We start from the raw sequence: 22,250 nt of genomic DNA, 5'->3' as shown, positions 1-22,250 counted from the left end.
TCTTTTTGTTGTTCTTTTGCTAAAGATTGAAAGTGGGTTTTTAAAAGTCAGAGCCACAGATTCCAATATTTAACCCATTTTCCCTCTCATTTCTCTTTCTATCATAGTCAACTGCCTCCTTCTCCAGCCTCCCTTTCACATCTCTGTTCTGTCTGTCTCTTTGATCTTTTTGCACAGTGAATCTGATGAGGGACAACACGTGTTTCTTCAGTTTTTTGACTCGCACTCTGAGGTGCTGGGTTGGTTGGTTTGTGTTCCTTACAAAAACCAAAACAAAACATAACAGTTTCAGGAAATAGGATATGAAATTGTTTATAGTTATAAGAATTTTCAGTCGTATGGCCTTGGATGACTTCCATTTCTTTTTAGGCAGCCCAAGTTTGAGAAGAGCAGAGTTCAGGCAACAAAGAAAGAAGTTTCCAATATTAAGGCTAAACTTGGAATGTGATGAATTCCCGGTCTCTGAAAGATTTTCTGAAGATGTTGTGTAGGCTAGGGAGGTTGGGTTAGATGGGCCAGTGCTCTTCCTGGCTGCTCACCCAAGTCACCTGGGGGAGCTTTTCAAAAGGGGAAGATGTATTTTTAGCCTTGGGTTCTAATCCCAGGATCTTTGTTTATTAAAATCCTCCCTTGAGATTCAGATGGAGCCAACCTGGGTCTGGTCCCAAATGGCTTTTAGGAACAGTATCAGCAGAACTGTAAGGTAACTTAGAAAGGCCTGAGGACTCCCTGAGATCCTCCATGATTTTAGAAACCAACTTAGGTCAAAGGTCACATACTCATGTCTGGGATAATGGTAGCCGATATAGAGCAGCCGAAAATGGCGGGGCACATGCCTGGATAAGTCAAATCCCTGTCCCCTCGCTTCTTATTACGTGACCTTGGGCAAGTCAATCTGCGAGAGCCTCAGTTTTCTTGCCTATAAAATGGGGACAATAATGCCAACTCTAATGCAGTTGTTGTGATGATTAAAGGAGACAGTGCATGTAAAGTGCTTATCACGGTGCCTGGCACATGATAAGTACTCAAAGTCTTAGTTGTTGGAGGCTTTAAAAGGACAAAGTGACTTTTATCAAGAGGATTTGAGGTGGCATGAGGTAAGCCAAAGCCATTGGGATGCTTCGAATTCGAGGGTGGAAACTTGAGAATAGTTGCTTTCAAAATCTGAACTCATGAAAAGAATAATGGAGAAAGTGTTATGTGTTTATAGGAATGAGTGCCCTTTCCTAATTCCCAAACACTTGGGAGAATTCAGCTTAAACCATGAGACAGAAAATATTATTCTGGACACTTAGTGAACTTTTGATACTAGGAGACATACTGGTCTTTTTTTTTTTTTTTTTTTTTTTCTTCCCTTCTGTTCCTCTAAATACCCTTGTTGCCACCACAGGGCCTTTGCATATGCTCTTTCTACCATCTGGAATATGATCCTTCTGATCTTTATGTGGTTGGCTCCGTTTTGATATTCAAGCCTCTGCTGCCATGTTGCCTGCTCAGCTAAGCCTCCTGTTAGCACATGAGCTAATGTGGCCATTAAGTTCCTATCACATCATCTCCCTCCCAGGCACTTAATATTGTTTGAAATAATCTTTGCCAACTATTATCATCCTCCTCGTCAACAGTCATCATCATCATCATCATCACCATCATCACTACTATTATTTACCCAGCATCTGTCTTCCTCACTAATATGTAAGCCTCACAAAAGCAGAAACCTTCCTTTACCATTGTATCCCAGGAATTAGAACAGTGCCTGGCATGTAGGAAACACCCACTGAATATCAAGCAAATGAATGAGTGAATGAATAAAGTGACATATGAATGTTAAAGACATAATTGTTTATTAAGAAATCAGGGTGTCTAAAGTCAAGCAGTCTTAGGACTTGAAGGAACCATTGAGATGATTAACCTCAAAGCATTCTTTTTTATAGGTAATGGCATTTTTAGAGATTGGGACTGGGCTTAGTGTTCTGGTATCCAGATTTGGGCAAGGATACATATGAAGACAAGGGAACTGCATATTTGAAGTTAGGACTCTGGCCACAGTGGTTGTATTGACATGGAAAAATTGAGAATAAATGGACATAGGTTTTGGACCAGATCAACTCTCTTTCTACAACATATCCTGACAATGAAAGCCTTCCTTAGGGTGGTGGTTGTCTGTGCTTATATGCCTTCTCTGACATTTAGGGATCGGTAAGGGTTAGTTTCAAAAGGTGACTGAATTTGACTGGGGGAGCCTCCTTGGCACTTGGAGAATTGACCTCCATGTTTGGTGCTAGAAGATTGAAGATATCAGAGCACTAACAATAAGTAGATTGTATTAGCACTTAGCTTGGCTCCCTGGCGTCCCACTGGGAATGGCATTACCCTACACTTTGCTTCACTGGTTGAATGGGAGGAGTTCAGGACAATAAAAAATGCCCACATATCCTCAGCTTAGGCATCTGGGATTCACATCACCTTTCACAAAAGACATGTTATAATGGAGGCTTCGACCATTCACTCATTCATTCATTCATTCATTATTTATTTAGCATATAGTCATCTAATGCCTGTTATGGGCTGAACTGTGTCTCCCCAAAATTTATATGTAGGAATCCTAGTCTCTGTATCCCAGAATGTGACTATATTTGGAGATAGGGCCCTTAAATAGAGAATTACATTCAAATGAGGTCAGTGGGATGGGCCTTAATCTATTGCTATGCTAGAACTTAAGTCTGCCATTTTATTATTATTATTATTATTTTGTTTCCTCTGTTCTTCTTTCTTTCCTTCTTTCTTTTTCTTTCTCCTTCCTTCCTTCCTTCCTTCCTTCCTTCCTTCCTTCCTTCCTTCCTTCCTTCCTTCCTTCCTTCCTCCCTCCCTCCCTCCCTCCCTCCCTCCTTTCTTGAGACAAAGTCTTTCTCTTGTCCCCCAGGCTGGAGTGCAGTGGTGTGATTTCGGCTCACTGCAACCTCTGCCTCCCGGGTTCAAGCAATTCTCCTGCCTCGCCCCACCGAGTAGCTGGAATTACAGGCGCCTGCCATCACGCCTGGCTAAGTTTTGTATTTTTAGTAGATACATGTAGGCCAACCATGTTGGCCAGGCTGGTCTAGAACTCCTGACCTCAGGTGATCCACCTGCCTCAGCCTCCCAAAGTGCTGGGATTACAGGCGTGAGCCACTGCGCCCAGCCGCCTCTGCTTTTCTTTACTTGCCTTCCTATAGGTTACTTGAATACTTTGTGAGATTCCATTTTGATTTATTTCTAGTATTTTTCAGTAACTCTCTGTATAGTTTTTGTAGTGGTTTCTCTGGGTAGTGATGTACATGTATTATTAATATATAAATATACATTATATATGCATATATTATAACTTATATATTTATTATAAATTTACTGATATAAAGGACATGTAACATTCAACTTACAAATAATTAAAACTATACAATATTTTAATAGTAAATTTCAAATATCCAATTCTCACAGAATTCTTATGGATTTTTGTCAAATTCTTGTATCTTTAGCCAACCTAGGGTTGCATTGATGAATGAGTGTAGTTTTGACATGAGTGTTAGTTGATATTTTTGTTTAGGTTAATGAGAAAGGCAAAAATGAAACAATGGAGACATGGGAATTTAACTTATTTGTCGATGATATGAGCAACTTTTTTGCGAAGTTGGATAATAGTTTCAATACCGGAAGAGTATTTGTTCTTTTTTGTTATTCATAATGTAATGACTTCTTTTAAGTTTAACCTACATTGTTAATATTTTATGTATCACTTTTAAAAGTCTAGATCTGGGTTGGCAAATTACAGCTGTGGGTCAAATCTGCCTGCACCCATTTGTTTATATATTGTTTATGGCTGCTTTTGTACTGCAATGGCGGAGTTGTATAGTTATGACAGAGACTGTGTGGCTTACAAAACTGAAAATATGTATTGTCTGGCCCTTTACAGAAACAATTTGCTGGCTCCTGGCTTAGACAATCAACAAAACAGTTAATCAAGGTATTATATGTAATGTTACCAATTTCTGTGGTGTAAATATTCTCACCAACCTGAGGTCACTAAGTGTGATGTTGGAAAGAGATGTGTAGTTAGCACACCGTTATATAGTATTTCTATCATGTAGATGCTATAGACAGAAGTAACCTCAAAGCATCAATAATAACAAAATATTGTAAAATAATTAGAAAACATTGAATATTTATTATCTTTGTTTTATTTATTTATTTATTTATTTATTTATTTATTTATTTATTTATTTATTTTTGAGTCAGAGTCTCACTCTGTTGCCCAGGCTGGAGTGCAGTGGCAAAATCTTAGCTCACTGCAACCTCTGCCTCCCAGGTTCAAGTGATCCTCCCACCTCAGCTTCTTGAGTAGCTGGGATTACAGATATGTGTCACCACACCTGGTCAATTTTTGTATTTTTAGTAGAGACAGAGTTTCACCATGTCAGCCAAGCTGGTCTATAACTCAAGTGATCCACCCACTGTCGCCTCCCAAAGTGCTGGGATTACAGGCAGGAGCCATAGCGCCTGGCCGTCATCTTTGTTTTAAATATAATTTATTTAATTGTAAGTTCATATAATTATTTTAAATAATGACTATATTTAACAGGTAGTTCACAGAATTAATGTAAATTTAACAACTGCCTCCTCAGAAGTTGATACGAGCCAACTCTGGCACATCACTGGGTTCAGTGTTCACGAGGGTTGTCTTATTTCTGGTTTGCCCTCACTCTTGGCGTGTAGCCCTTTTCCGTGAAAGGGACAGCCCTTTCATTGAAATTCAAGTGAAAACCTGGGTGTGTTTTCCTGTGATATGGTTTGGCTCTGTGTTCCCACCCAAATCCCATCTCGAACTGTAATCCTCACTTGTGGAGGAGGGGAAGTGATTGGATCAGGGGGGTGGTTTCCCCCATGCTGTTCTTGTGATAGTGAGGAAGTTCTCACAAGATCTGATGGTTTTAAAAGCAGCAGTTTTTCCTGTGCTCTCACTTCTGTCTCTCCTGCTGCCACCGTAAGATGTGCCTTTGCTTCTCCTTTACCTTGTACCATGATCGTGAGTTTCCTGAGGCCTCCCCAGCCACTCGGAACTGTGAGTCAATTAAATCTCTTTCCTTTATAAATTACCCAGTCTTGGGTAGTTCTTTACAGCAGTGTGAAAACAGATTAATACAACCCGTGACCTTTCTCCTTGTTGGGTCCTGAGCTCTTATGTTGCTTCTCCAGTCCTGTTGCGATGCTGGAAAGCTTTGCTAAACTTCTCAACCTCTTATATCCACTTTCTTCTCAGTTTCTTAGCTTGATGCTACTGACAAATTGGCAGAAGGTGGCACAGAATGTCAGACTAACTTCAGTGGGCTCAGAGAACATTAACCTCTTAAGCCCTGGCTGCCTTGATCTTTGCAATGCCTTCAGATAGATTTTTTGGGTATTTATTAATCTTTTCAAATTGCTTTTGCCAGGAACATTCTGATACAGGCTAGTTCATCAGAACCAGAAGTGAAGTCCCCTGTTTATGATGTTGTAAGTAGAAGTTTTTCTATTGCCAAATATGTCTGAGCATATAACTCAGTTTTCCTTTATGATAGCTTGTTTAGAAATCCTTTCTTAAACTCAAGGTCATACAAATATTCTCTCGTATTTTCTTCTAAAAATTTAGACTTTTATTTTCACATTTAAGTATTTTTTTTTTTTTTTTTTTTTTTTTTTTTGAGATGGAGTCTCGTCACCCAGGCTGGAGTGCAGTGGTGTGATCTCAGCTCACTACATCCTCCACCTCCTGAGTTCAAGTGGTTCTCCTGCCTCTGCCTCCTGAGTAGCTGGGATTACAGGCGCCCACCACCAAGCCCAGCTAATTTTTGTATTTTTAGTAGAGATGGGGTTTGGCCATGTTGGCCAGGGTGGTCTTGAACTCCTGACCTCAAGTGATCTACCCGCCTCGCCTCTCAAAATGCTGGGATTACAGACGTGAGCCACCATGCCCGGTCTCACATTAAGTCTTTAATCCATTTGGAGCTGTTTTTTTAATAGTGTGAAGTAGAAATCAAATTAAAAAAATTTTTTTTTACAGATAGCTTATCGTCCTAGTGGTGTTTATAGAGTAAGGGTATACTTTTCCTAGTGACCTGTGATGTTTCTTTTGTCATATGTCTAGTACTGTGTCTGCATTCTCTACTCTGTTTCATCAAACTATTTTTAATTTTTTGCGCCAATAAAGTACTATCTTAATTGCTATAGTTTTCTAAGGTAAGTCTTGATTTCTTTTTCTTTTCCAAAAAATGTTGTGGCTGCCTTTGGCTTTTTTCTCTTTTGGAATTAGCTTTTCAAGTTTCACAAAAAACTTTATTAGAATTTTGTTTGAAATTGCCTGAATATTTATATAATCAATTTTGGGGAGAAATATCTTTCTTGATATAAATATGTCTTTAATGTCTTTCAAGGGAGTTGTATGGTTGTCTAATTTTCTACTTGAGGCTCTGCTTATTTTTAAAATTGCTGTATTTCTTGCTACCAATTTATTTTGCCATCATTGTTGAGTATTTTATTTTATTATTTATTATTTTTTATTTTTTAAGAAGGAGTGTCTGTCACCCAGGCTGGCGTGCAGTGACACGATCTCGGCTCACTGCAACCTCCGCCTCCTGGGTTCAAGCCCAGCTATTTTTGCATTTTTAGCAGAGATGCGATTTCGCCATGTTGGCCAGGCTGGTCTTGAACTCCTGACCTCAAGTGATCCACCCGCCTCAGCTTCCCAAAGTACTGGGATTACAGACGTGAGCCACCATGCCTGGCCTGTTGAGTATTTTAAATGTTATATTTCTGTTTGTTGTTGATGCAGAGAAATGCAGCTAAGTTTTATATCACTATTATATTCAATTACCTTGCTAAATCGTCTAATTTATTCTTAATAGTTTATAGAGTCTTTGCGGTTTCTATGTGGATAATCACATTGATTGCAAATAATTCATTTTGTTGCCATATTTTAATCATTCTACCTTGGTTTCATTAATCTTGTATTATTGCATTGGCTAGGGTATCCAGTACAATTTTGAATGGAAGAAGTGAGAATGAGTGCACTTCTTTTGTTCCCTCCTCTAAAGGGAATACTTCTAAATTTCACCTGCAATTATGATTTCTGTTACAGGCTTTAGGTAGATATGTTTATCAAGGTAAATATTTTTTCTCCTATTCCTAGTTTGCTAAGTGTTCTGTCTTCTTTAAAAAAAATTATGAATGAGTGTTGAATTCTATCCAATGCCTTTTCTTCATCCATTGTCAAGATCATATAGTTTTTTCCTTTGATCTGAAAATGTGACAATTTACATGAAATGATTTTTGAAGGTTAAGCTAATCTTATGTTCCTGGTATAAGTCAAATTGGCCATGATGGATTTTATTATATGATATAGTTTATGATATGATATATGAATGATATATTTCATGAACATATAGCTAGGTTTTGCTTTCTGATATTTAGGATTTTTGCACATATATTTATTTGCAAGATAATCCTGTAACTTTCCTTTTTCATGTTCTGTCTGGTTTTGGTATCAGAATTGTATTAGATTAACGGGTACATTTCCTCTTGGGAATTCTTCGGAAGTGCTTGTATAAAATTGGAATTATCTCTTTCTTGAAAATTTGCTATAAGTTTTTTACAATTCTATCTAGATCTTTTTCTTTCCTTTGAGGAAATATTTTAAATTACTGACAAATTTTCTTCATTTTAGAACTATTCTTGTTTTCTATTTCTTTCTAAGCCAGTTTTATAAAATATTTTCCATGTATAATTTTCCATGTAGTCTAAAGTGTCAAATTTAATGTCATAAAGTTTTTCACAGTATTTCATTATCTTTTAAAATCTCTCTTTTAGGTATTTTTAGACATATTCCCCATTTGTGCTTTTTCTCTTTTTACTAGATCAATGTCACCAGAGACCTGCATCTATTATTATTTTTTCTTGAAGAACCAACATTTGGTTTTTTAAAAAATCATTTCTCTTATAATTTATATATATAAATATGTGTGTGTGTATATATATATTTTTGTTTTGTTTTGTTTTTTGAGACGGAGTTTTTGCTGTTGTCGCCTAGGCTGGAGTGCAATGGCATGATCTTGGCTCACCGTAACCTCCACCTCCCAGGTTCAAGTGATTCTCCTGACTCAGGCTCCCGAGTAGCTAGGCTTACAGGTGTGTGCCACCATGCCTGGCTAATTTTTTTGTATTTTTAGTAGAGACAGGGTTTCACCATGTTGGCCAGGTTGGTCTAGAACTCCTGACCTCAGGTGATCCAAGCACCTTGGCCTCCCAAAGTGCTGGGATTATGGGCATGAGCGGCCGCACCTGGCCTATTAATTTATATATATATATATATATATATCTCTTTTATGTACTTTAAGTTCTAGGGTACATGTACACAACGTGCAGGTTAGTTACATAGGTATATATGTGCCATGTTGGTGTGCTGCTCCCATTAACTCGTCATTTACATTAGGTATACCTTCTAATGCTATCCCTCCCCTGTCCCCCCACCCCATGACAGGCCCCGGTGTATGATGTTTCCCTTCCTGTGTCCAAGTGTTCTCATTGTTCAATTCCCACCTATGAGTGAGAACATGCGGTGTTTGGTTTTCTGTCCTTGCGATAGTTTGCTCAGAATGATGGTTTCCAGCTTCATCCATGTCCCTACAAAGGACATAAACTCATCCTTTTTTATGGCTGCATAGTATTCCATGGCATATATGTGCCACATTTTCTTAATCCAGTCTATCACTAATGGACTTGGTTCCAAGTCTTTGCTATTGTGAATAGTGCCGCAATAGACATACGTGTTCATGTGTCTTTATAGCCACATGATTTATAATCCTTTGGTTATATACCCAGTAATGGGATGGCTGGGTCAAATGGTATTTCTAGTTCTAAATCCTTGAGGAATCGCCACACTGTCTTCCACAATGGTTGAACTAGTTTACAGTCCCACCAACAGTGTAAAAGTGTTCCTATTTCTCCACATCCTCTCCAGCACCTGTCATTTCCTGGCTTTTTAATAATCACCATTCTAACTGGTGTGAGATGGTATCTCATTGGATGGCCAGTGATTATGAGCATTTTTTTCATGTATCTGTTGGCTGTGTAAATGTCTTCTTTTGAGAAGTGTCTGTTCATATCCTTTGCCCACTTTTTGATGGGGTTGTTTGATTTTTTTCTTGTATATTTGTTTAAGTTCTTTGTAGATTCTGGATATTAGCCCTTTGTCAGATGGGTAGATTGTAAAAATTTTCTCCCATTCTGTAGGTTGCCTGTTCACTATGATGGAAGTTTCTTTTGCTGTGCAGAAGCTCTTTAGTTTAATTAGATCCCATTTGTCAATTTTGGCTTTTGTTGCCACTGCTTTTGGTGTTTTAGTCATGAAGTCCTTGCCCATGCCTATGTCCTGAATGGCATTGCCTAGCTTTTCTTCTAGGGTTTTTATGGTTTTAGGTCTAACATTTAAGTCTTCAATCCATCTCGAATTAAGTTTTGTATAAGGTAGAAGGAAGGGATCGAGTTTCAGCTTTCTACATATGGCTAGCCAGTTTTCCCATCGCCATTTATTAAATAGGGAATCCTTTCCCCATTTCTTGTTTTTGTCAGGTTTGTCAAAGATGAGGTGCTTGTAGATGTATGGTATTATTTCTGAGGGCTTTGTTCTGTTCCATTGGTCTATATCTCTGTGTTGCTACCAGTACCGTGCTGTTTTGGTTACTATAGCCTTGTAGTATAGTTTGAAGTCAGGTAGCATGATGCCTCCAGCTTTGTTCTTTTGGCTTAGGCTTGTCTTGGCAATGCAAGTTCTTTTTTGGTTCCATATGAACTTTAAAGTAGTTTTTTCTAATTCTGTGAAGAAAGTCATTGGTAGCTTGATGGGGATGGCATTGAATCTATAAATTACCTTGGGCGGTATGGCCATTTTCATGATGTTGATTCTTCCTATCCATGAGCATGGAATGTTCTTCCATTTGTTTGTGTCCTCTTTTATTTCATTGAGCAGTGGTTTGTAGTTCTCCTTGAAGAGGTCCTTCACGTCCTTTGTAAGTTGGATTCCTAGGTATTTTATTCTCTTTGAAGCAATTGTGAATGGGAGTTCACTCATGATTTGGCTCCCTGTTTTTCTATTATTGGTGTATAGGAATGCTTGTGATTTTTGCACATTGATTTTGTATCCTGAGACTTTGCTGAAGTTGCTTATCAGGTTAAGGAGATTTGGGCTGAGACAATGGGGTTTTCTAAATATACGATCATGTCATCTGCAAACAGGGACAATTTGATTTCCTCTTTTCCTAATTGAATACCCTTTATTTCTTTGTCCTGCCTGATTGCCCTGGTCAGAACTTCCAACAGCATGTTGAATAGGAGTGGTGAGAGAGGGCATCCCTGTCTTGTGCCAGTTTTCAAAGGGAATGCTTCCAGTTTTTGCCCCATTCAGTATGATATTGGCTGTGGGTTTGTCGCTCTTAGTATTTTGAGATACGTTCCATCAATACCTAGTTTATTGAGAATTTTTAGCATGAAGCACTGTTGAATTTTGTCGAAGGCCTTTTCTACATCTATTGAGATAATCGTGGTTTTTGTCTTTGGTTCTGTTTATGTGATGGATTACATTTATTGATTTGTGTATGTTGAGCCAGCCTTGCATCCCAGGGATGAAGCCAACTTGATCATGGTGGATAAGGTTTTTGACGTGCTGCTGGATTCGGTTTGCCAGTATTTTATTGAGGATTTTTGCATCGATGTTCATTAGGGATACTGGTTTAAAGTTCTCTTTTTTTGTTGCGTCTCTGCCAGGCTTTGGTATCAGGATGATGCTGGCCTCATAAAATGAGTTAGGGAGGATTCCCTCTTTTTCTATTGATCAGAATAGTTTCAGAAGGAATGGTACCAGCTCCTCTTTGTACCCCTAGAATTCGGCTGTGAATCCGTTTGGTCTTGTACTTTTTTTGGTTGATAGGCTATTAATTATCGCCTCAATTTCAGAGCCTGTTATTGGTCTATTCAGGGATTCAACTTCTTCCTAGTTTAGTCTTGGGAGGGTTTATGTGTTCAGGAATTTATCCATTTCTTCTAGATTTTCTAGTTTATTTGCACAGAGGTGTTTATAGTATTCTCTGATGGTAGTTTGTATTTCCGTGGGATTGGTGGTGATACTCCCTTTATCATTTTTTATTGTGTCTATTTGATTCTTCTCTCTTTTTTTCTTTATTAGTCTTGCTAGTGGTCTATCAATTTTGTTGATCTTTTCAAAAAACCAGCTCCTGTATTCATTGATTTTTTTGAAGGGTTTTTTGTGTCTGTATCTCCTTAAGTCCTGCTCTGATCTTAGTTATTTCTTGTCTTCTGCTAGCTTCTGAATGTGTTTGCTCTTGCTTCTCTAGTTTTTTAATTGTGATGTTAGGGTGTCAATTTTAGATCTTTCCTGCTTTCTCTTGTGGGCATTTAGTGCTATAAATTTCCTTCTACACACTGCTTTAAATGTGTCCCAGAGATTCTGGTATGTTGTGTCTTTGTTCTCATTGGTTTCAAAGAATATCTTTATTTCTGCCCTCATTTTGTTATGTACCCAGTAGTCATTCAGGAGCAGGTTGTTCAGTTTCCATGTAGTTGTGCAGTTTTGAGTGAGTTTCTTAATCCTGAGTTCTAGTTTGATTGCACTGTGGTCTGAGAGACAGTTTGTTGTAATTTCTGTTGTTTTACATTTGCTGAGGGGTGCTTTACTTCCAACTATGTGGTCAATTTTGGAATAAGTGCGATGTGGTGCTGAGAAGCATGTATATTCTGTTGATTTGGGATGGAGTTCTGTAGATGTCTATTAGGTCCCTTTGGTGCAGAGCTGAGTTCAATTCCTGCATATCCTTGTTAACTTCCTGTCTCATCGATCTGTCTAATGTTGACAGTGGGATGTTAAAGTCTCTCATTATTATTGTGTGGGAGTCTAAGTCTCTTTGTATGTCTCTAAGGCCTTGCTTTATAAATCTGGGTGCTCCTGTATTGGGTGCATATATATTTAGGATAGTTAGCTCTTGTTGAATTGATCCCTTTACCATTATGTAATGGCCTTCTTTGTCTCTTTTGATTTTTGTTGGTTAAAGTCTGTTTTATCAGAGACTAGGATTGCAACCCTTGCCTTTTTTTGTTTTCCATTTGCTTGGTAGATCTTCCTCCATCCGTTCATTTTGAGCCCATGTGTGTCTCTGCACGTGAGATGGGTCTCCTGAATATAGCACACTGATGGATTTTGACTCTTTATCCAATTTGCCAGTCTGTGTCTTTTAATTGGAGCATTTAACCCATTTACATTTAAGGTTAATATTGTTATGTGTGAATTTGATCCTGTCAGTATGATGTTAGCTGGTTATTTTGCTCGTTAGTTGATACAGTTTCTTCCTAGCATTGACTGTCTTTATAATTTCACATGCTTTTGCAGTGGCTGGTACCAGTTGTTCCTTTCCATGTTTAGTGCTTCCTTCAGGTGCTCTTGTAAGGCAGGCCTGGTGGTGACAAAATCTCTGAGCATTTGCTTGTCTGTAAAGGATTTTATTTCTCCTTCACTTATGAAGCCTTAGTTTGGCTGGATATGAAGTTCTGGGTTGAAAATTCTTTTCTTTAAGAATGTTTTTCTTTAAGAATGTTGAATATTGTCCCCCACTCTCTTCTGGCTTAGAGTTTCTGCTGAGAGATCTGCTGTTAGTCTGATGGGCTTCCCTTTGTGAGTAACCTGACCTTTCTCTCTGGCTGCCGTTAACATTTTTTCCTTCATTTCAACTTTGGTGAACCTGACAATTATGTGTCTTGGAGTTGCTCTTCTCCAAGAGTATCTTCGTGGCGTTCTCTGTATTTTCTGAATTTGAATGTTGCCTGCCTTGCTAGGTTGGGGAAGTTCTCCTGGATAATATCCTGAAGAGTGTTTTCCAACTTGGTTCCATTCTCCCTGTCACTTTCAGGTACACCAATCAGATGTAGATTTGGTCTTTTCACATAGTCCCATATTTCTTGGAGGCTTTGTTTGTTTCTTTTTACTCTTTTTTCTCTAAACTTCTCTTCTCACGTCATTTCATTCATTTGATCTTCAATCACTGATACCCTTTCTAGCTACTGAAGCTTGCGCATGCGTCACGTAGTTCTTGTGCCATGGTTTTCAGTTCCATCAGGCCATTTAAGGTCTTCTCTATGCTGTTTATTTAATTAGCCATTTGTCTAATCTTTTTTCAAGGTTTTTAGCTTCTTTGCGATGGGTTTGAACATCCTCCTTTAGCTCGGAGAAGTTTGTTATTACTGATCGCCTGAAGCCTTCTCTCTACTCGTCAAAGTTATTCTCTGTCCAGCTTTGTTCCATTGCTGGCGAGGAGCTGCGTTCCTTTGGAGGGGGAGAGGCACTCTGATTTTTAGAATTTTCAGCTTTTCTGCTCTGGTTTCTCCCCATCTTTGTGATTTTATCTACCTTGGTCTTTGATGATGGTGATGTACAGATGGGGTTTTGGTGTGGATGTCCTTTCTGTTTGTTAGTTTTCCTTCTAACAGTCAGGACCCTCAGCTGCAGGTCTGTTGGAGTTTGCTGGAGGTCTACTCCAGACCCTGTTTGCCTGGGTATCACCAGCAGAGGCTGCAGAACAGCAAATATTGCAGAATGGCAAATATTGCTGCCTGATCCTTCCTCTGGAAGCTTCGTCTCAGAGGGGCATCCAGCCATATGAAGTGTCAGTCGGCCCCTACTGGGAGGTGCCTCCCAGTTAAGCTACTCAGGGGTCAGGGACTCACTTGAGGAGGCAGTCTGTCCATTCTCAGATCTCAAACTCGGTGCTGGGAGAACCACTACTCTCTTCAAAACTGTCAGATAGGGATGTTTAAGCCTGCAGAAGTTTCTGCTGCCTTTAGTTCAGCTACGCCCTGCACCCAGAGGTGAAGTCTACAGAGGCAGGCAGGCCTCCTTGAGCTGTGGTAGGCTCCACCCAGTTCAAGCTTCCTGGCTGCTTTGTGTACCTACTCAAGCCTGAGCAATGGCGAATGCCCATCCCCCAGCCTCACTGCCACCTTGCTGTTCAATCTCAGACTGCTGTGCTAGCAGTGAGTGAGGCTCCGTGGGCGTGGGACTCTCTGAGCCATGTGCAGGATATAATCTCCTGGTGTGCCGTTTGCTAAGACCATTGGAAAAGCACAGTATTAGGGTGGGAGTGTCCCGATTTTCCAGGTACTGTCTGTCACGCCTTCCCTTGGCCAGGAAAGGGAATTCCCTGACCCCTTGTGCTTCCTGGGTGAGGCTACACCCCGCCCTGCTTTGGCTCACGCTCCATGGGCTGCACCCACTGTCCGACAAGCCCTAGTGAGATGAACCCGGTACCTCAGTTAGAAATGCAGAAGTCACCCGTCTTCTGTGTCGTTCATGCTGGGAGCTGTAGACTGGAGCTGTTCCTATTTGGTCATCTTGGAACCTCCCTACCTCTATCAATTTATATTCTTTTTACTATTACTATTGCCTTCCTTCTTACTTTGAGCTTACTTTGTTTTATTTATAACTTCCTAAGCTGGATACTTAGTTCACTAATTTTTAACCTTTATTTTTAATATAAAAATTTAAGAATATACATTTTTTGAAGTACTTCACTAGGTGCATCCCATAACCTTTAATTTATAGCATTTTCATTATTTTCAGTTGTAAGTATTTTTACATTTTCATTACGATTTTTCTTGGATTCATGTTATATAGATGCATGTTCTTCTTTTTAAAATTGAGAAGCATATTCTCTAAGGTCAACATTTTTTGTTTTCTTTTTGTTATCAACTCCATTGTGTTGTGATCAGAGATCATAACCTATATGACATTGATTATTTGAAAGTTGTTGAAACACTTTACTGCCTGAAATGTGGACAATTTTTGTAAATGTTTCATATGTAATTGAGAAGAATGTGTGTTCTCTGATTGTTGGGTACTGGATTCTGTATATATCTATTAAATCAAATTTTTAAATTGTGTTGTTCAAAGACTCAGTTACTGCAAGGTATGTGTTGAAATCTTCCATTTTGAACACCTGGATCCTGCTACGGCTGAAACATCTATCTTTGGATTTCCTTTTTTTCATTTGAGCCAATGAATTTTTGTTGTTTTGCTTGAGTGGGCTTGGATTGGGTTTTGTTTCACAAAGCTAAATGTCTGTCAGTGGACATTTGGGTTGCTTCTACCTTTTGGCTGTTGTGAATAATGCTATGAAAATAGGTATTCAAGCCTCTTTTTGAGACCCTGCTTTCAAGTCTCTTTTTAATATTTTGAAGAACTGCCATACTGTTTCCTGTAACAGCTACACTATTTTACATTCTCACCAATGGTGCACAAGGGTTCCAGTTTCTCCATATCATCACTAATATTTGTTATTTTCAATTTCGTTTGACTATAGACATCCTCATGGGTGTGAGGTGATATCTCATGTGGTCAACACATTTTTATCATGCTTCTGGCACTATGCTAAGTGGATTACAGCACAGCAAACACACTTACAGAAGTTGAAGCCGTGTGGGTATAAAATATACACACATACCGAATTACAGTTTTGCAAACTGCTCTAAGGGAGAACTTCTCCAAGGGAGAAGTTACAGGGGATGGGGTGGAGGGCGTGACCTACTCCTAGAGGAGGAGCATCTCTTAAAGAGAGACATGGTAGGCCGAGCTTGGTTGCTTACACCTGTAATCCCAGCACTTTGGGAGGCCGAGGAGGATGGATCATCTGAGATCGGGAGTTCAAGACCAGCCTGACCAACATGGAGAAACCCCATCTCTACTAAAAATACAAAATTAGCTGGGTGTGGTGGCGTATGCCTGTAATCCCAGCTACTCAGGAAGGCTGAGGCAGGAGAATCGCTTGAACCCAGGAGGCAGAGGTTGCAGTAAGCTGAGATTGCGACACTGCACTCCAGCCCGGGCAACAAGAGTGAAACTTGGTCTCAAAAAAAAAAAAAAAAAAAAAAGATACATGGTAGCTTGCTCCCATGCATCCTCCTGAGATGGAGAACTTTTCATTCTGTTCCCTTAACAGGCTTCTGGGAAGGTGACCTTTTAGCTGCTAAGTTTTCAGAGGCCCACAGGTCCTTTCTTAGCATACAGCAGCCTTCGGGACTGGGGCTTGCCAAACATCTTCAAAAGTCCCCAAAGAGCTCTTACTCTGGCAAACAGTTTTCCATCAATAAACAGGGCAATACTTCCTGCCCAGATGCCTGTTAAACTTGCCTCTCCGCCACAGTGAGTCACTCTTAGCAAAGGTTGCCTTGTTGGGCAGGATGGTCTGGTGACACAAGGCTACTTGGTTTTCTGTGATTCCTTTTGCCAATTTGTGACCAGAAGTTAGATGGTCACTGGGGCAAGGGGAAGTGGTGGTAAATGGAGTCACCAGAGGTGGCAGGATGGTTGCTATGTTTGGGTGCATTTTCCGTTAATTCTGTCTAAATAGGTTTTTTTTTAAAAAAAAATATTTATTTATTTATTTATTTTGAGACGGAGTCTCACTCTGTCTCCAAGGCTGGAGTGCAGTGGTGCGATCTCAGCTCACTGGAACCTTCACCTCCTGGGTTCAAGCAATTTTCCTGCCTCAGCCTCCCGAGTAGCTTGGATTACAGGTGTGCACCACCACACTCGGCTAATTTTTGTATTTTTAGTAGAGACTGGGTTTCACCATGTTGGCCAGGCTGGTCTCCAACTCTGGACCTCAGGTGATCTGCCCGCCTTGGCCTCCCAAAGTGCTGGTGTTGCAGGCGTTAGCCACCATGCCTAGCTGCTAAATAGTTTTTAAAATATATATAGAGAAAGTGACAAGATTGGACCCAATGATCCTTTCTTGCTTGGCATTTGGGGAGCTTGAGAGGAGGTACCTAGGGCAGTCATTTTAACATTTTCTTTGAAGAGACAGGATGACACCACCCAGTTATGCTAAATTCTTGGAAAATTAGTGCAATACCCTTCTCTTCTTTCTCACTCAAGAAAGTCCAGAAGAAAGCCAAATTATAGGCTGAGTTCAGTGGTTCATGCCTGTAATCTCAGTGCTTTGGAAGGCTGAGGTGGGAGGATCGCTTGAGGCCAGGAGTTCAAGACCACCCTGGGCAACATAGACTTCCTCTCTACAAAAAATTAAAACAAATCAGCTGGATATGGTGGCATCTGCCAGTAGCCCCAGCTACTCAGGAGGCTGAGGTGGGAGGATCACTTGCACCCAGGAGTTCAAGGTTACAATGAGCTCTAATTGTGCCACTGCACGCCAGCCTGAGTGACAGAGTAATATCATTGTAGCAAAGCATACTTGGTGTAGCACCTGGTACTTAGACCTGTGCTCAAGACCATAAGCTATTATTATTATTACTACTATTGAGATAGAGTCTCGCTCTGTCGCCCAAGCTGGTGTGCAATCTCGGCTCACTGCAATCTCTGCCTCCCTGGTTCAAGTGATTCTCTGCCTCAGCCTCTCAAGTAGCTGGGATTACAGGCACCTGTCACCACGCCCAGCTAATTTTTGTATTTTTAGGAGAGACGGGATTTCGCCATGTTGGCCAGGCTGGTCTTGAACTCCTGACCTCATATGATCCATCCACCTCAGCCTCCCAAAGTGCTGGGATTACAGGTGTGAATCACTGTGCCCTGCCTATTTTCAGTCAATTATTATTATGTATGTTTTAGGCCTAACTTTCAACCAGGAGTAGCCAAACCACACCCCATGGTCCAAATCCATCCTGCCACCTGTTTTTGTATGACCTGAGAACTAAGAATAATTTTTGCATTTTTAAGTAGCTAAAAAGAGAATAATAGTCTCTGACATGTGAAAATTATATGAAATTCAAATTGCGGTATCCTTAAATTATATGAAAATTATATGAAATTCAAATTGCAGTATCCTTAAATAAAGCTTAATTGGAACACAGCCTATTTGTTTATGCATCGTCTGTGACTGCTTTCACACCACCATGGCCGAGTTCAGCAGAGACCATATGACCCACAAAGTCTCAAATATTTATTTTCTGTTCCTTTACAGAAAAAGTTTGCCAAAACTCTTACTAGACTGTCACAGCCATTGGAATCCACAAGTTCGTACTTGTTGAATATTTGTTTTATCTGTGAGGTTCAAGGCCATGTCCATCTTGCTCACCATTTCCTTCCTTCCTTCCTTCCTTCCTTCCTTCCTTCCTTCCTTCCTTCCTTCCTTCCTTCCTTCCTTCCCTCCCTCCCTCCCTCCCTCCCTCCCTCCCTCCCTCCCTCCCTTCCTCCCTCCCTCCTTCCTTCCTTCCTTCCTTCCTTCCTTCCTTGGATTTTCGCTCTTTCGCCTAGGCTGAAGTGCAGTGGGTGATCTCAGCTCATTGCAACCTCTGCCGTCTGCTTTCAAGCAATTCTCCTGCCTCAGCCTCCCCAGTAGCTGGGATTACAGATGTCCACCACCACGCCTGGCTAATTTTTGTATTTTTAATAGAGTCGGAGTTTCACCATGTTGGCCAGGCTGGTCTTGAACTCCTGAGCTTGTGATCCACCCGCCTCAGCCTCCCAAAGTGCTGGGATTACAGGCATGAGCCACGGTGCCTGGCCTCACCATTGTCTTTCTATTTCTGAATATAGAATTGACCTCAGTCATTTCTATGGAGTTCATTGTAACCCAGATATCTTGAGATTTTCCAGCTTTCTGGGTCATCTTCCATTACAGTTGTTATATAATTGTTTGAGCTCTGTTTTGCATTGATCCAAAAAAATTGCAGTTTTATACCAGACAGTCCTCCCCGGGCATTTCTGGTGGTCCTTGAGGAATACTTCCATGTTCCCACATCTGTTTTAAGAGTATTCCTCTGGGAGCCTCCTAAGTTCTCTGCCGGACATCTTTCATTGCCCTAATTAGCCCCACTTCTTTTACTGGAGACCTGGAGATGAGAACAGAAAAACATCATAGGAAAACCTGGATGCTAAATTCCAGACTTCACATATTTTAGAGCTCATGCATCGTGCTCATGAGCTCCCCAGCTGGTGAACCTTCTTCTCCTGCCACGGTGTCGTGGGCTCATCCTGCTTCCCGTGTCGGTGGAGTCTTTTTGACTATCTCCCCTTCAAATTCCAACTTCCACTTTGTTCCAGAGAGAGAGAAGGAAAATCCTTTCCTCTCCGCCATGCAAAGTCTTCTTTAGAGAGATGCATTTCTTCCCTCCATGACCTTTTCAGAAGAGGAGATTGCGGCCAGGTGCGGTGGCTCACACCTGTAATCCCAGCACTTTGGGAGGCCGAGGTAGGCCGATCACTTGAGGTCAGTTCAAGACCAGCCTGACCAACGTGGTGAAACCCCACCTCTACAAAAAATGCAAAAATTTAGCCAGGCATGGTGTTGAGCACCTATAATCCTAGCTACTCTGGAGGCTGAGACACGAGAATCACTTGAGCCGGAAGGTGGAGGTTGCAGTGAGCTGAGATTGTGCCACTGTACTTCAGCCTGGGCAACAGAGTGAGACTCCATCTCAAAAAAAAAAAAAAAAAAAAAAAAAGAGGAGATTGCTTCCCCTTTGCTTAATTGAAATGCCTCCAAGAGTCCAAGAGTGTTCTCCCAAAACAAAACAGAAATTTTCCCTCCTCTTCTCTTCAGACCTACTGTGATGAACTCAATCTGTATTGAGTAGCTGAAAAAAATGCTGGTGGCTTTAAAATACCTGTTTGTCCCCCACTTTGAGCCTATAAGATAGTAGAAAATATCAGAGTTCAGTTTCACAGCACAAATGAATAAATGAATGAACCTCCTCTGTCTACATATATATATATATATAGTAAATACAATGATCTGTATAATTTTATATAGCACATATATGTAGTATATAAATATATGTGCTTTTCTCTATATACCATATCATACAGTAAAATATTATAGGGTCAGACATGGTGGCTCATGCCTGCAATCCCAGTGCTTTGGGAGGCCAAGGCAGGAGGATCACTTGAGGCCTGAAGTTCAAGACCAGCCTGGGCAACACAGGGAGACCGTGTCTCTACAAAACATTTTAAAAAGTTAGCCAGGTGTGGTGGTGCACACCTGTGGTCCTAGTTGCTTGGGAGACTGAGGCAAGAGGATTTCTTGAGCCCAGGAGTTGGAGGCTGCAGTGAGCTATGATTGTGCCACTGTACTCCAGCCTGAATGACAGAGCGAGACTCTGTCTCAAAAAATAAATAAATAAAATAATATATTAAATTACCTAAAAATATTGACACTTTATTGTTAGTGGCTCATGTCTTTCTTCACAGGGATCCAGACCCAGTGTTGGTTAATCTCTGGTTCAGAAACGCTGGGCCTAACAGCCAGCTGCTGATGCCTGAAATCATGAGATGAATTTCTGATTGGGCTTCTTGGCTTCATTCGTACTTTTCCATGCCCTCAGCCTGGTATCCTCCTCCAGTGTTACCAGCTCTAGTGTTTAAAAATGATCTCCACAGTCCCCAGGACTGGGGGCAAGGGAGGCGAGAAGAGAGGATGGGACAAGCGTGGGCATTGATCAATGACCTCCTCTTCCTGGAGGAGTCTTCCAAGTATCTGCCCTACCGGTAGCAGGTTATTCTAGGCTCCTAAGTCTGTGGGGGTGTGATGGTGTTAATAACATCCTGTGCTGAGTGGGCACAGGTGGAGGAAGTGGATACCCAGGAAGCTGGCGGAAGGGAAGAGAGGCAGTGAGTGGGTTCACAAGCTGAGAAAAGTACTTTGATGTGCTAGTGGGGTCTGGTGTTAGAATCTGGCTTTGAGGTCCTTTTGGGGGTAACAGCTGTGATCAAAGAACCAGTGACATTGTGACGGTGGTGAGAATAATGCCTGTTTATGTCTCTTTTCTTTGTTACTTTTTTTATGATGAAAGTCAGATTCCTTTTTTACATTTGAAAAATATATGTAAGAGAATAAAAATGGATCCCATCACTGAAAGATTTCATCAAAAAATATCTATGGAGCATCACCTGTGGCTAGATTCCAGATTCTGGGAATAGAGAGAGAACAAAACAGATTCCCTCCTTCCTGGGATTTATGAACAGAAGAACAAATGAGTAAGATATTTTCAGATAGTGACAAAGGCAAGGAAGAAAATAAAAGAGAACATACAGGTATCTTGCTGGGAGGTTAGTTTAGCAAGAGGTGATCATTGTTCACATTTGCGTGTGTGGTGTTCAAGGTCTTTTTTACCTTCAGTGTCTGTCCTTCTCTTTGCGTTCTGATCTAATTACGCATCATCTATCTAAAAATGGGATCATGATGTACACTCTGTGTTGTAACCTTAGTTTTTTCATTTACTTGGGAACATCTTTCTGTTTCATTTATTCATCGGCATCATTATTTTTACAGATGTGGAGCCATTAATCACATGGCTCTACCATACTTACGTAACCAGCCCTTTGTGATTGCACACAAGTTGCTTCCATTGTGTTGAAAAGATGATGCATCTGGAAACTGTCCCTTTCCTTATATTGCCACTACCACCTCCCTGGCTCAAGCTTGGGAGGTGGCAGGTCCCTCGCTTGGACCATTGAAGTAGCCTCTTAACTAGTCCTCTGGCTTCATTTTATACTCCTCTGCCAAGATTTTATATTTCTGGTCATGCCACTCTTTGGCTTCCAAACTATCATTGGCTCCCTATTGCCTACACAATGAAACCTAAACATCTTGGATTTATGGTGGTTGGTTGTGCACTCATAAAACAGGATGGCTTGAATAAGCATGTGAGAAGATGCTAAATACCCCTGGTCATTTAAAAAAATGCAAATTGAAACCACAACGAGATACCACTTCACCTTTATTAGAATGGCTGTTAAAAACAATAACAACAACAATGGAATATAACAAGTGTTGGCAAGGATGCAGAGAAATTGAAACCCTTGTATATTGCTGGTGGGAATGTAAAATGCTGCAGCCACTACAGAAAAACAGTATGACGGTTCCTCAAAAAGCTAAACAGAATTACTACACAACCCAGCAATTTCACTTCTAGGTAGATAACCAAAAGAATCGAAAACAAGGACTTGAACAGATACTTACCCCTCAATGTTCACTGCAGCATTAGTCACAATAGCCAAAAGGTGGAAACAAACCAAATGTCCATCCATCAATGAATTGATAAAGGTAATGTGGAATATTCATACGATGGGATATTATTTAGGTGTACAAAGGAATGAAGATACAGTACATCCCTCAACATGGATGAAACTTGAAAGCATTATGCTAAGTGATATAAACCAAACACAAAATGATCAA

General features: G+C 40.5%; 1 protein-coding gene across 16 annotated transcripts in view; it reads left to right on the top strand.

Annotated features, from left to right (window-relative positions):
- The window catches only part of LOC107126792 (putative uncharacterized protein encoded by LINC00269), a 214,597-nt gene that overhangs the window by 19,106 nt on the left and 173,241 nt on the right, over positions 1-22,250 (top strand). For 3 of the 16 annotated variants that reach the window (XR_012420734.1, XM_065524871.2, XM_074007999.1), the window contains exon 3: positions 5,460-5,520. The exons of the other annotated variants lie outside the window; for them this stretch is intronic. Coding sequence is in view for 2 of the 3 variants with exons in the window: in XM_065524871.2 (XP_065380943.1) it covers positions 5,460-5,520 (61 nt within the window). In the remaining variant the exon portion in view is untranslated. The remainder of the gene's footprint in view (positions 1-5,459; positions 5,521-22,250) is intronic. 16 annotated transcript variants of the gene reach the window in all.

Source organism: Macaca fascicularis, chromosome 11 (assembly GCF_037993035.2).
Source record: "Macaca fascicularis isolate 582-1 chromosome 11, T2T-MFA8v1.1".
Classification (NCBI taxonomy): Eukaryota; Metazoa; Chordata; class Mammalia; order Primates; family Cercopithecidae; genus Macaca; species Macaca fascicularis.
Note: the sequence above shows the minus strand (reverse complement) of the source record. Positions and strands in the feature narration are given on the sequence as shown.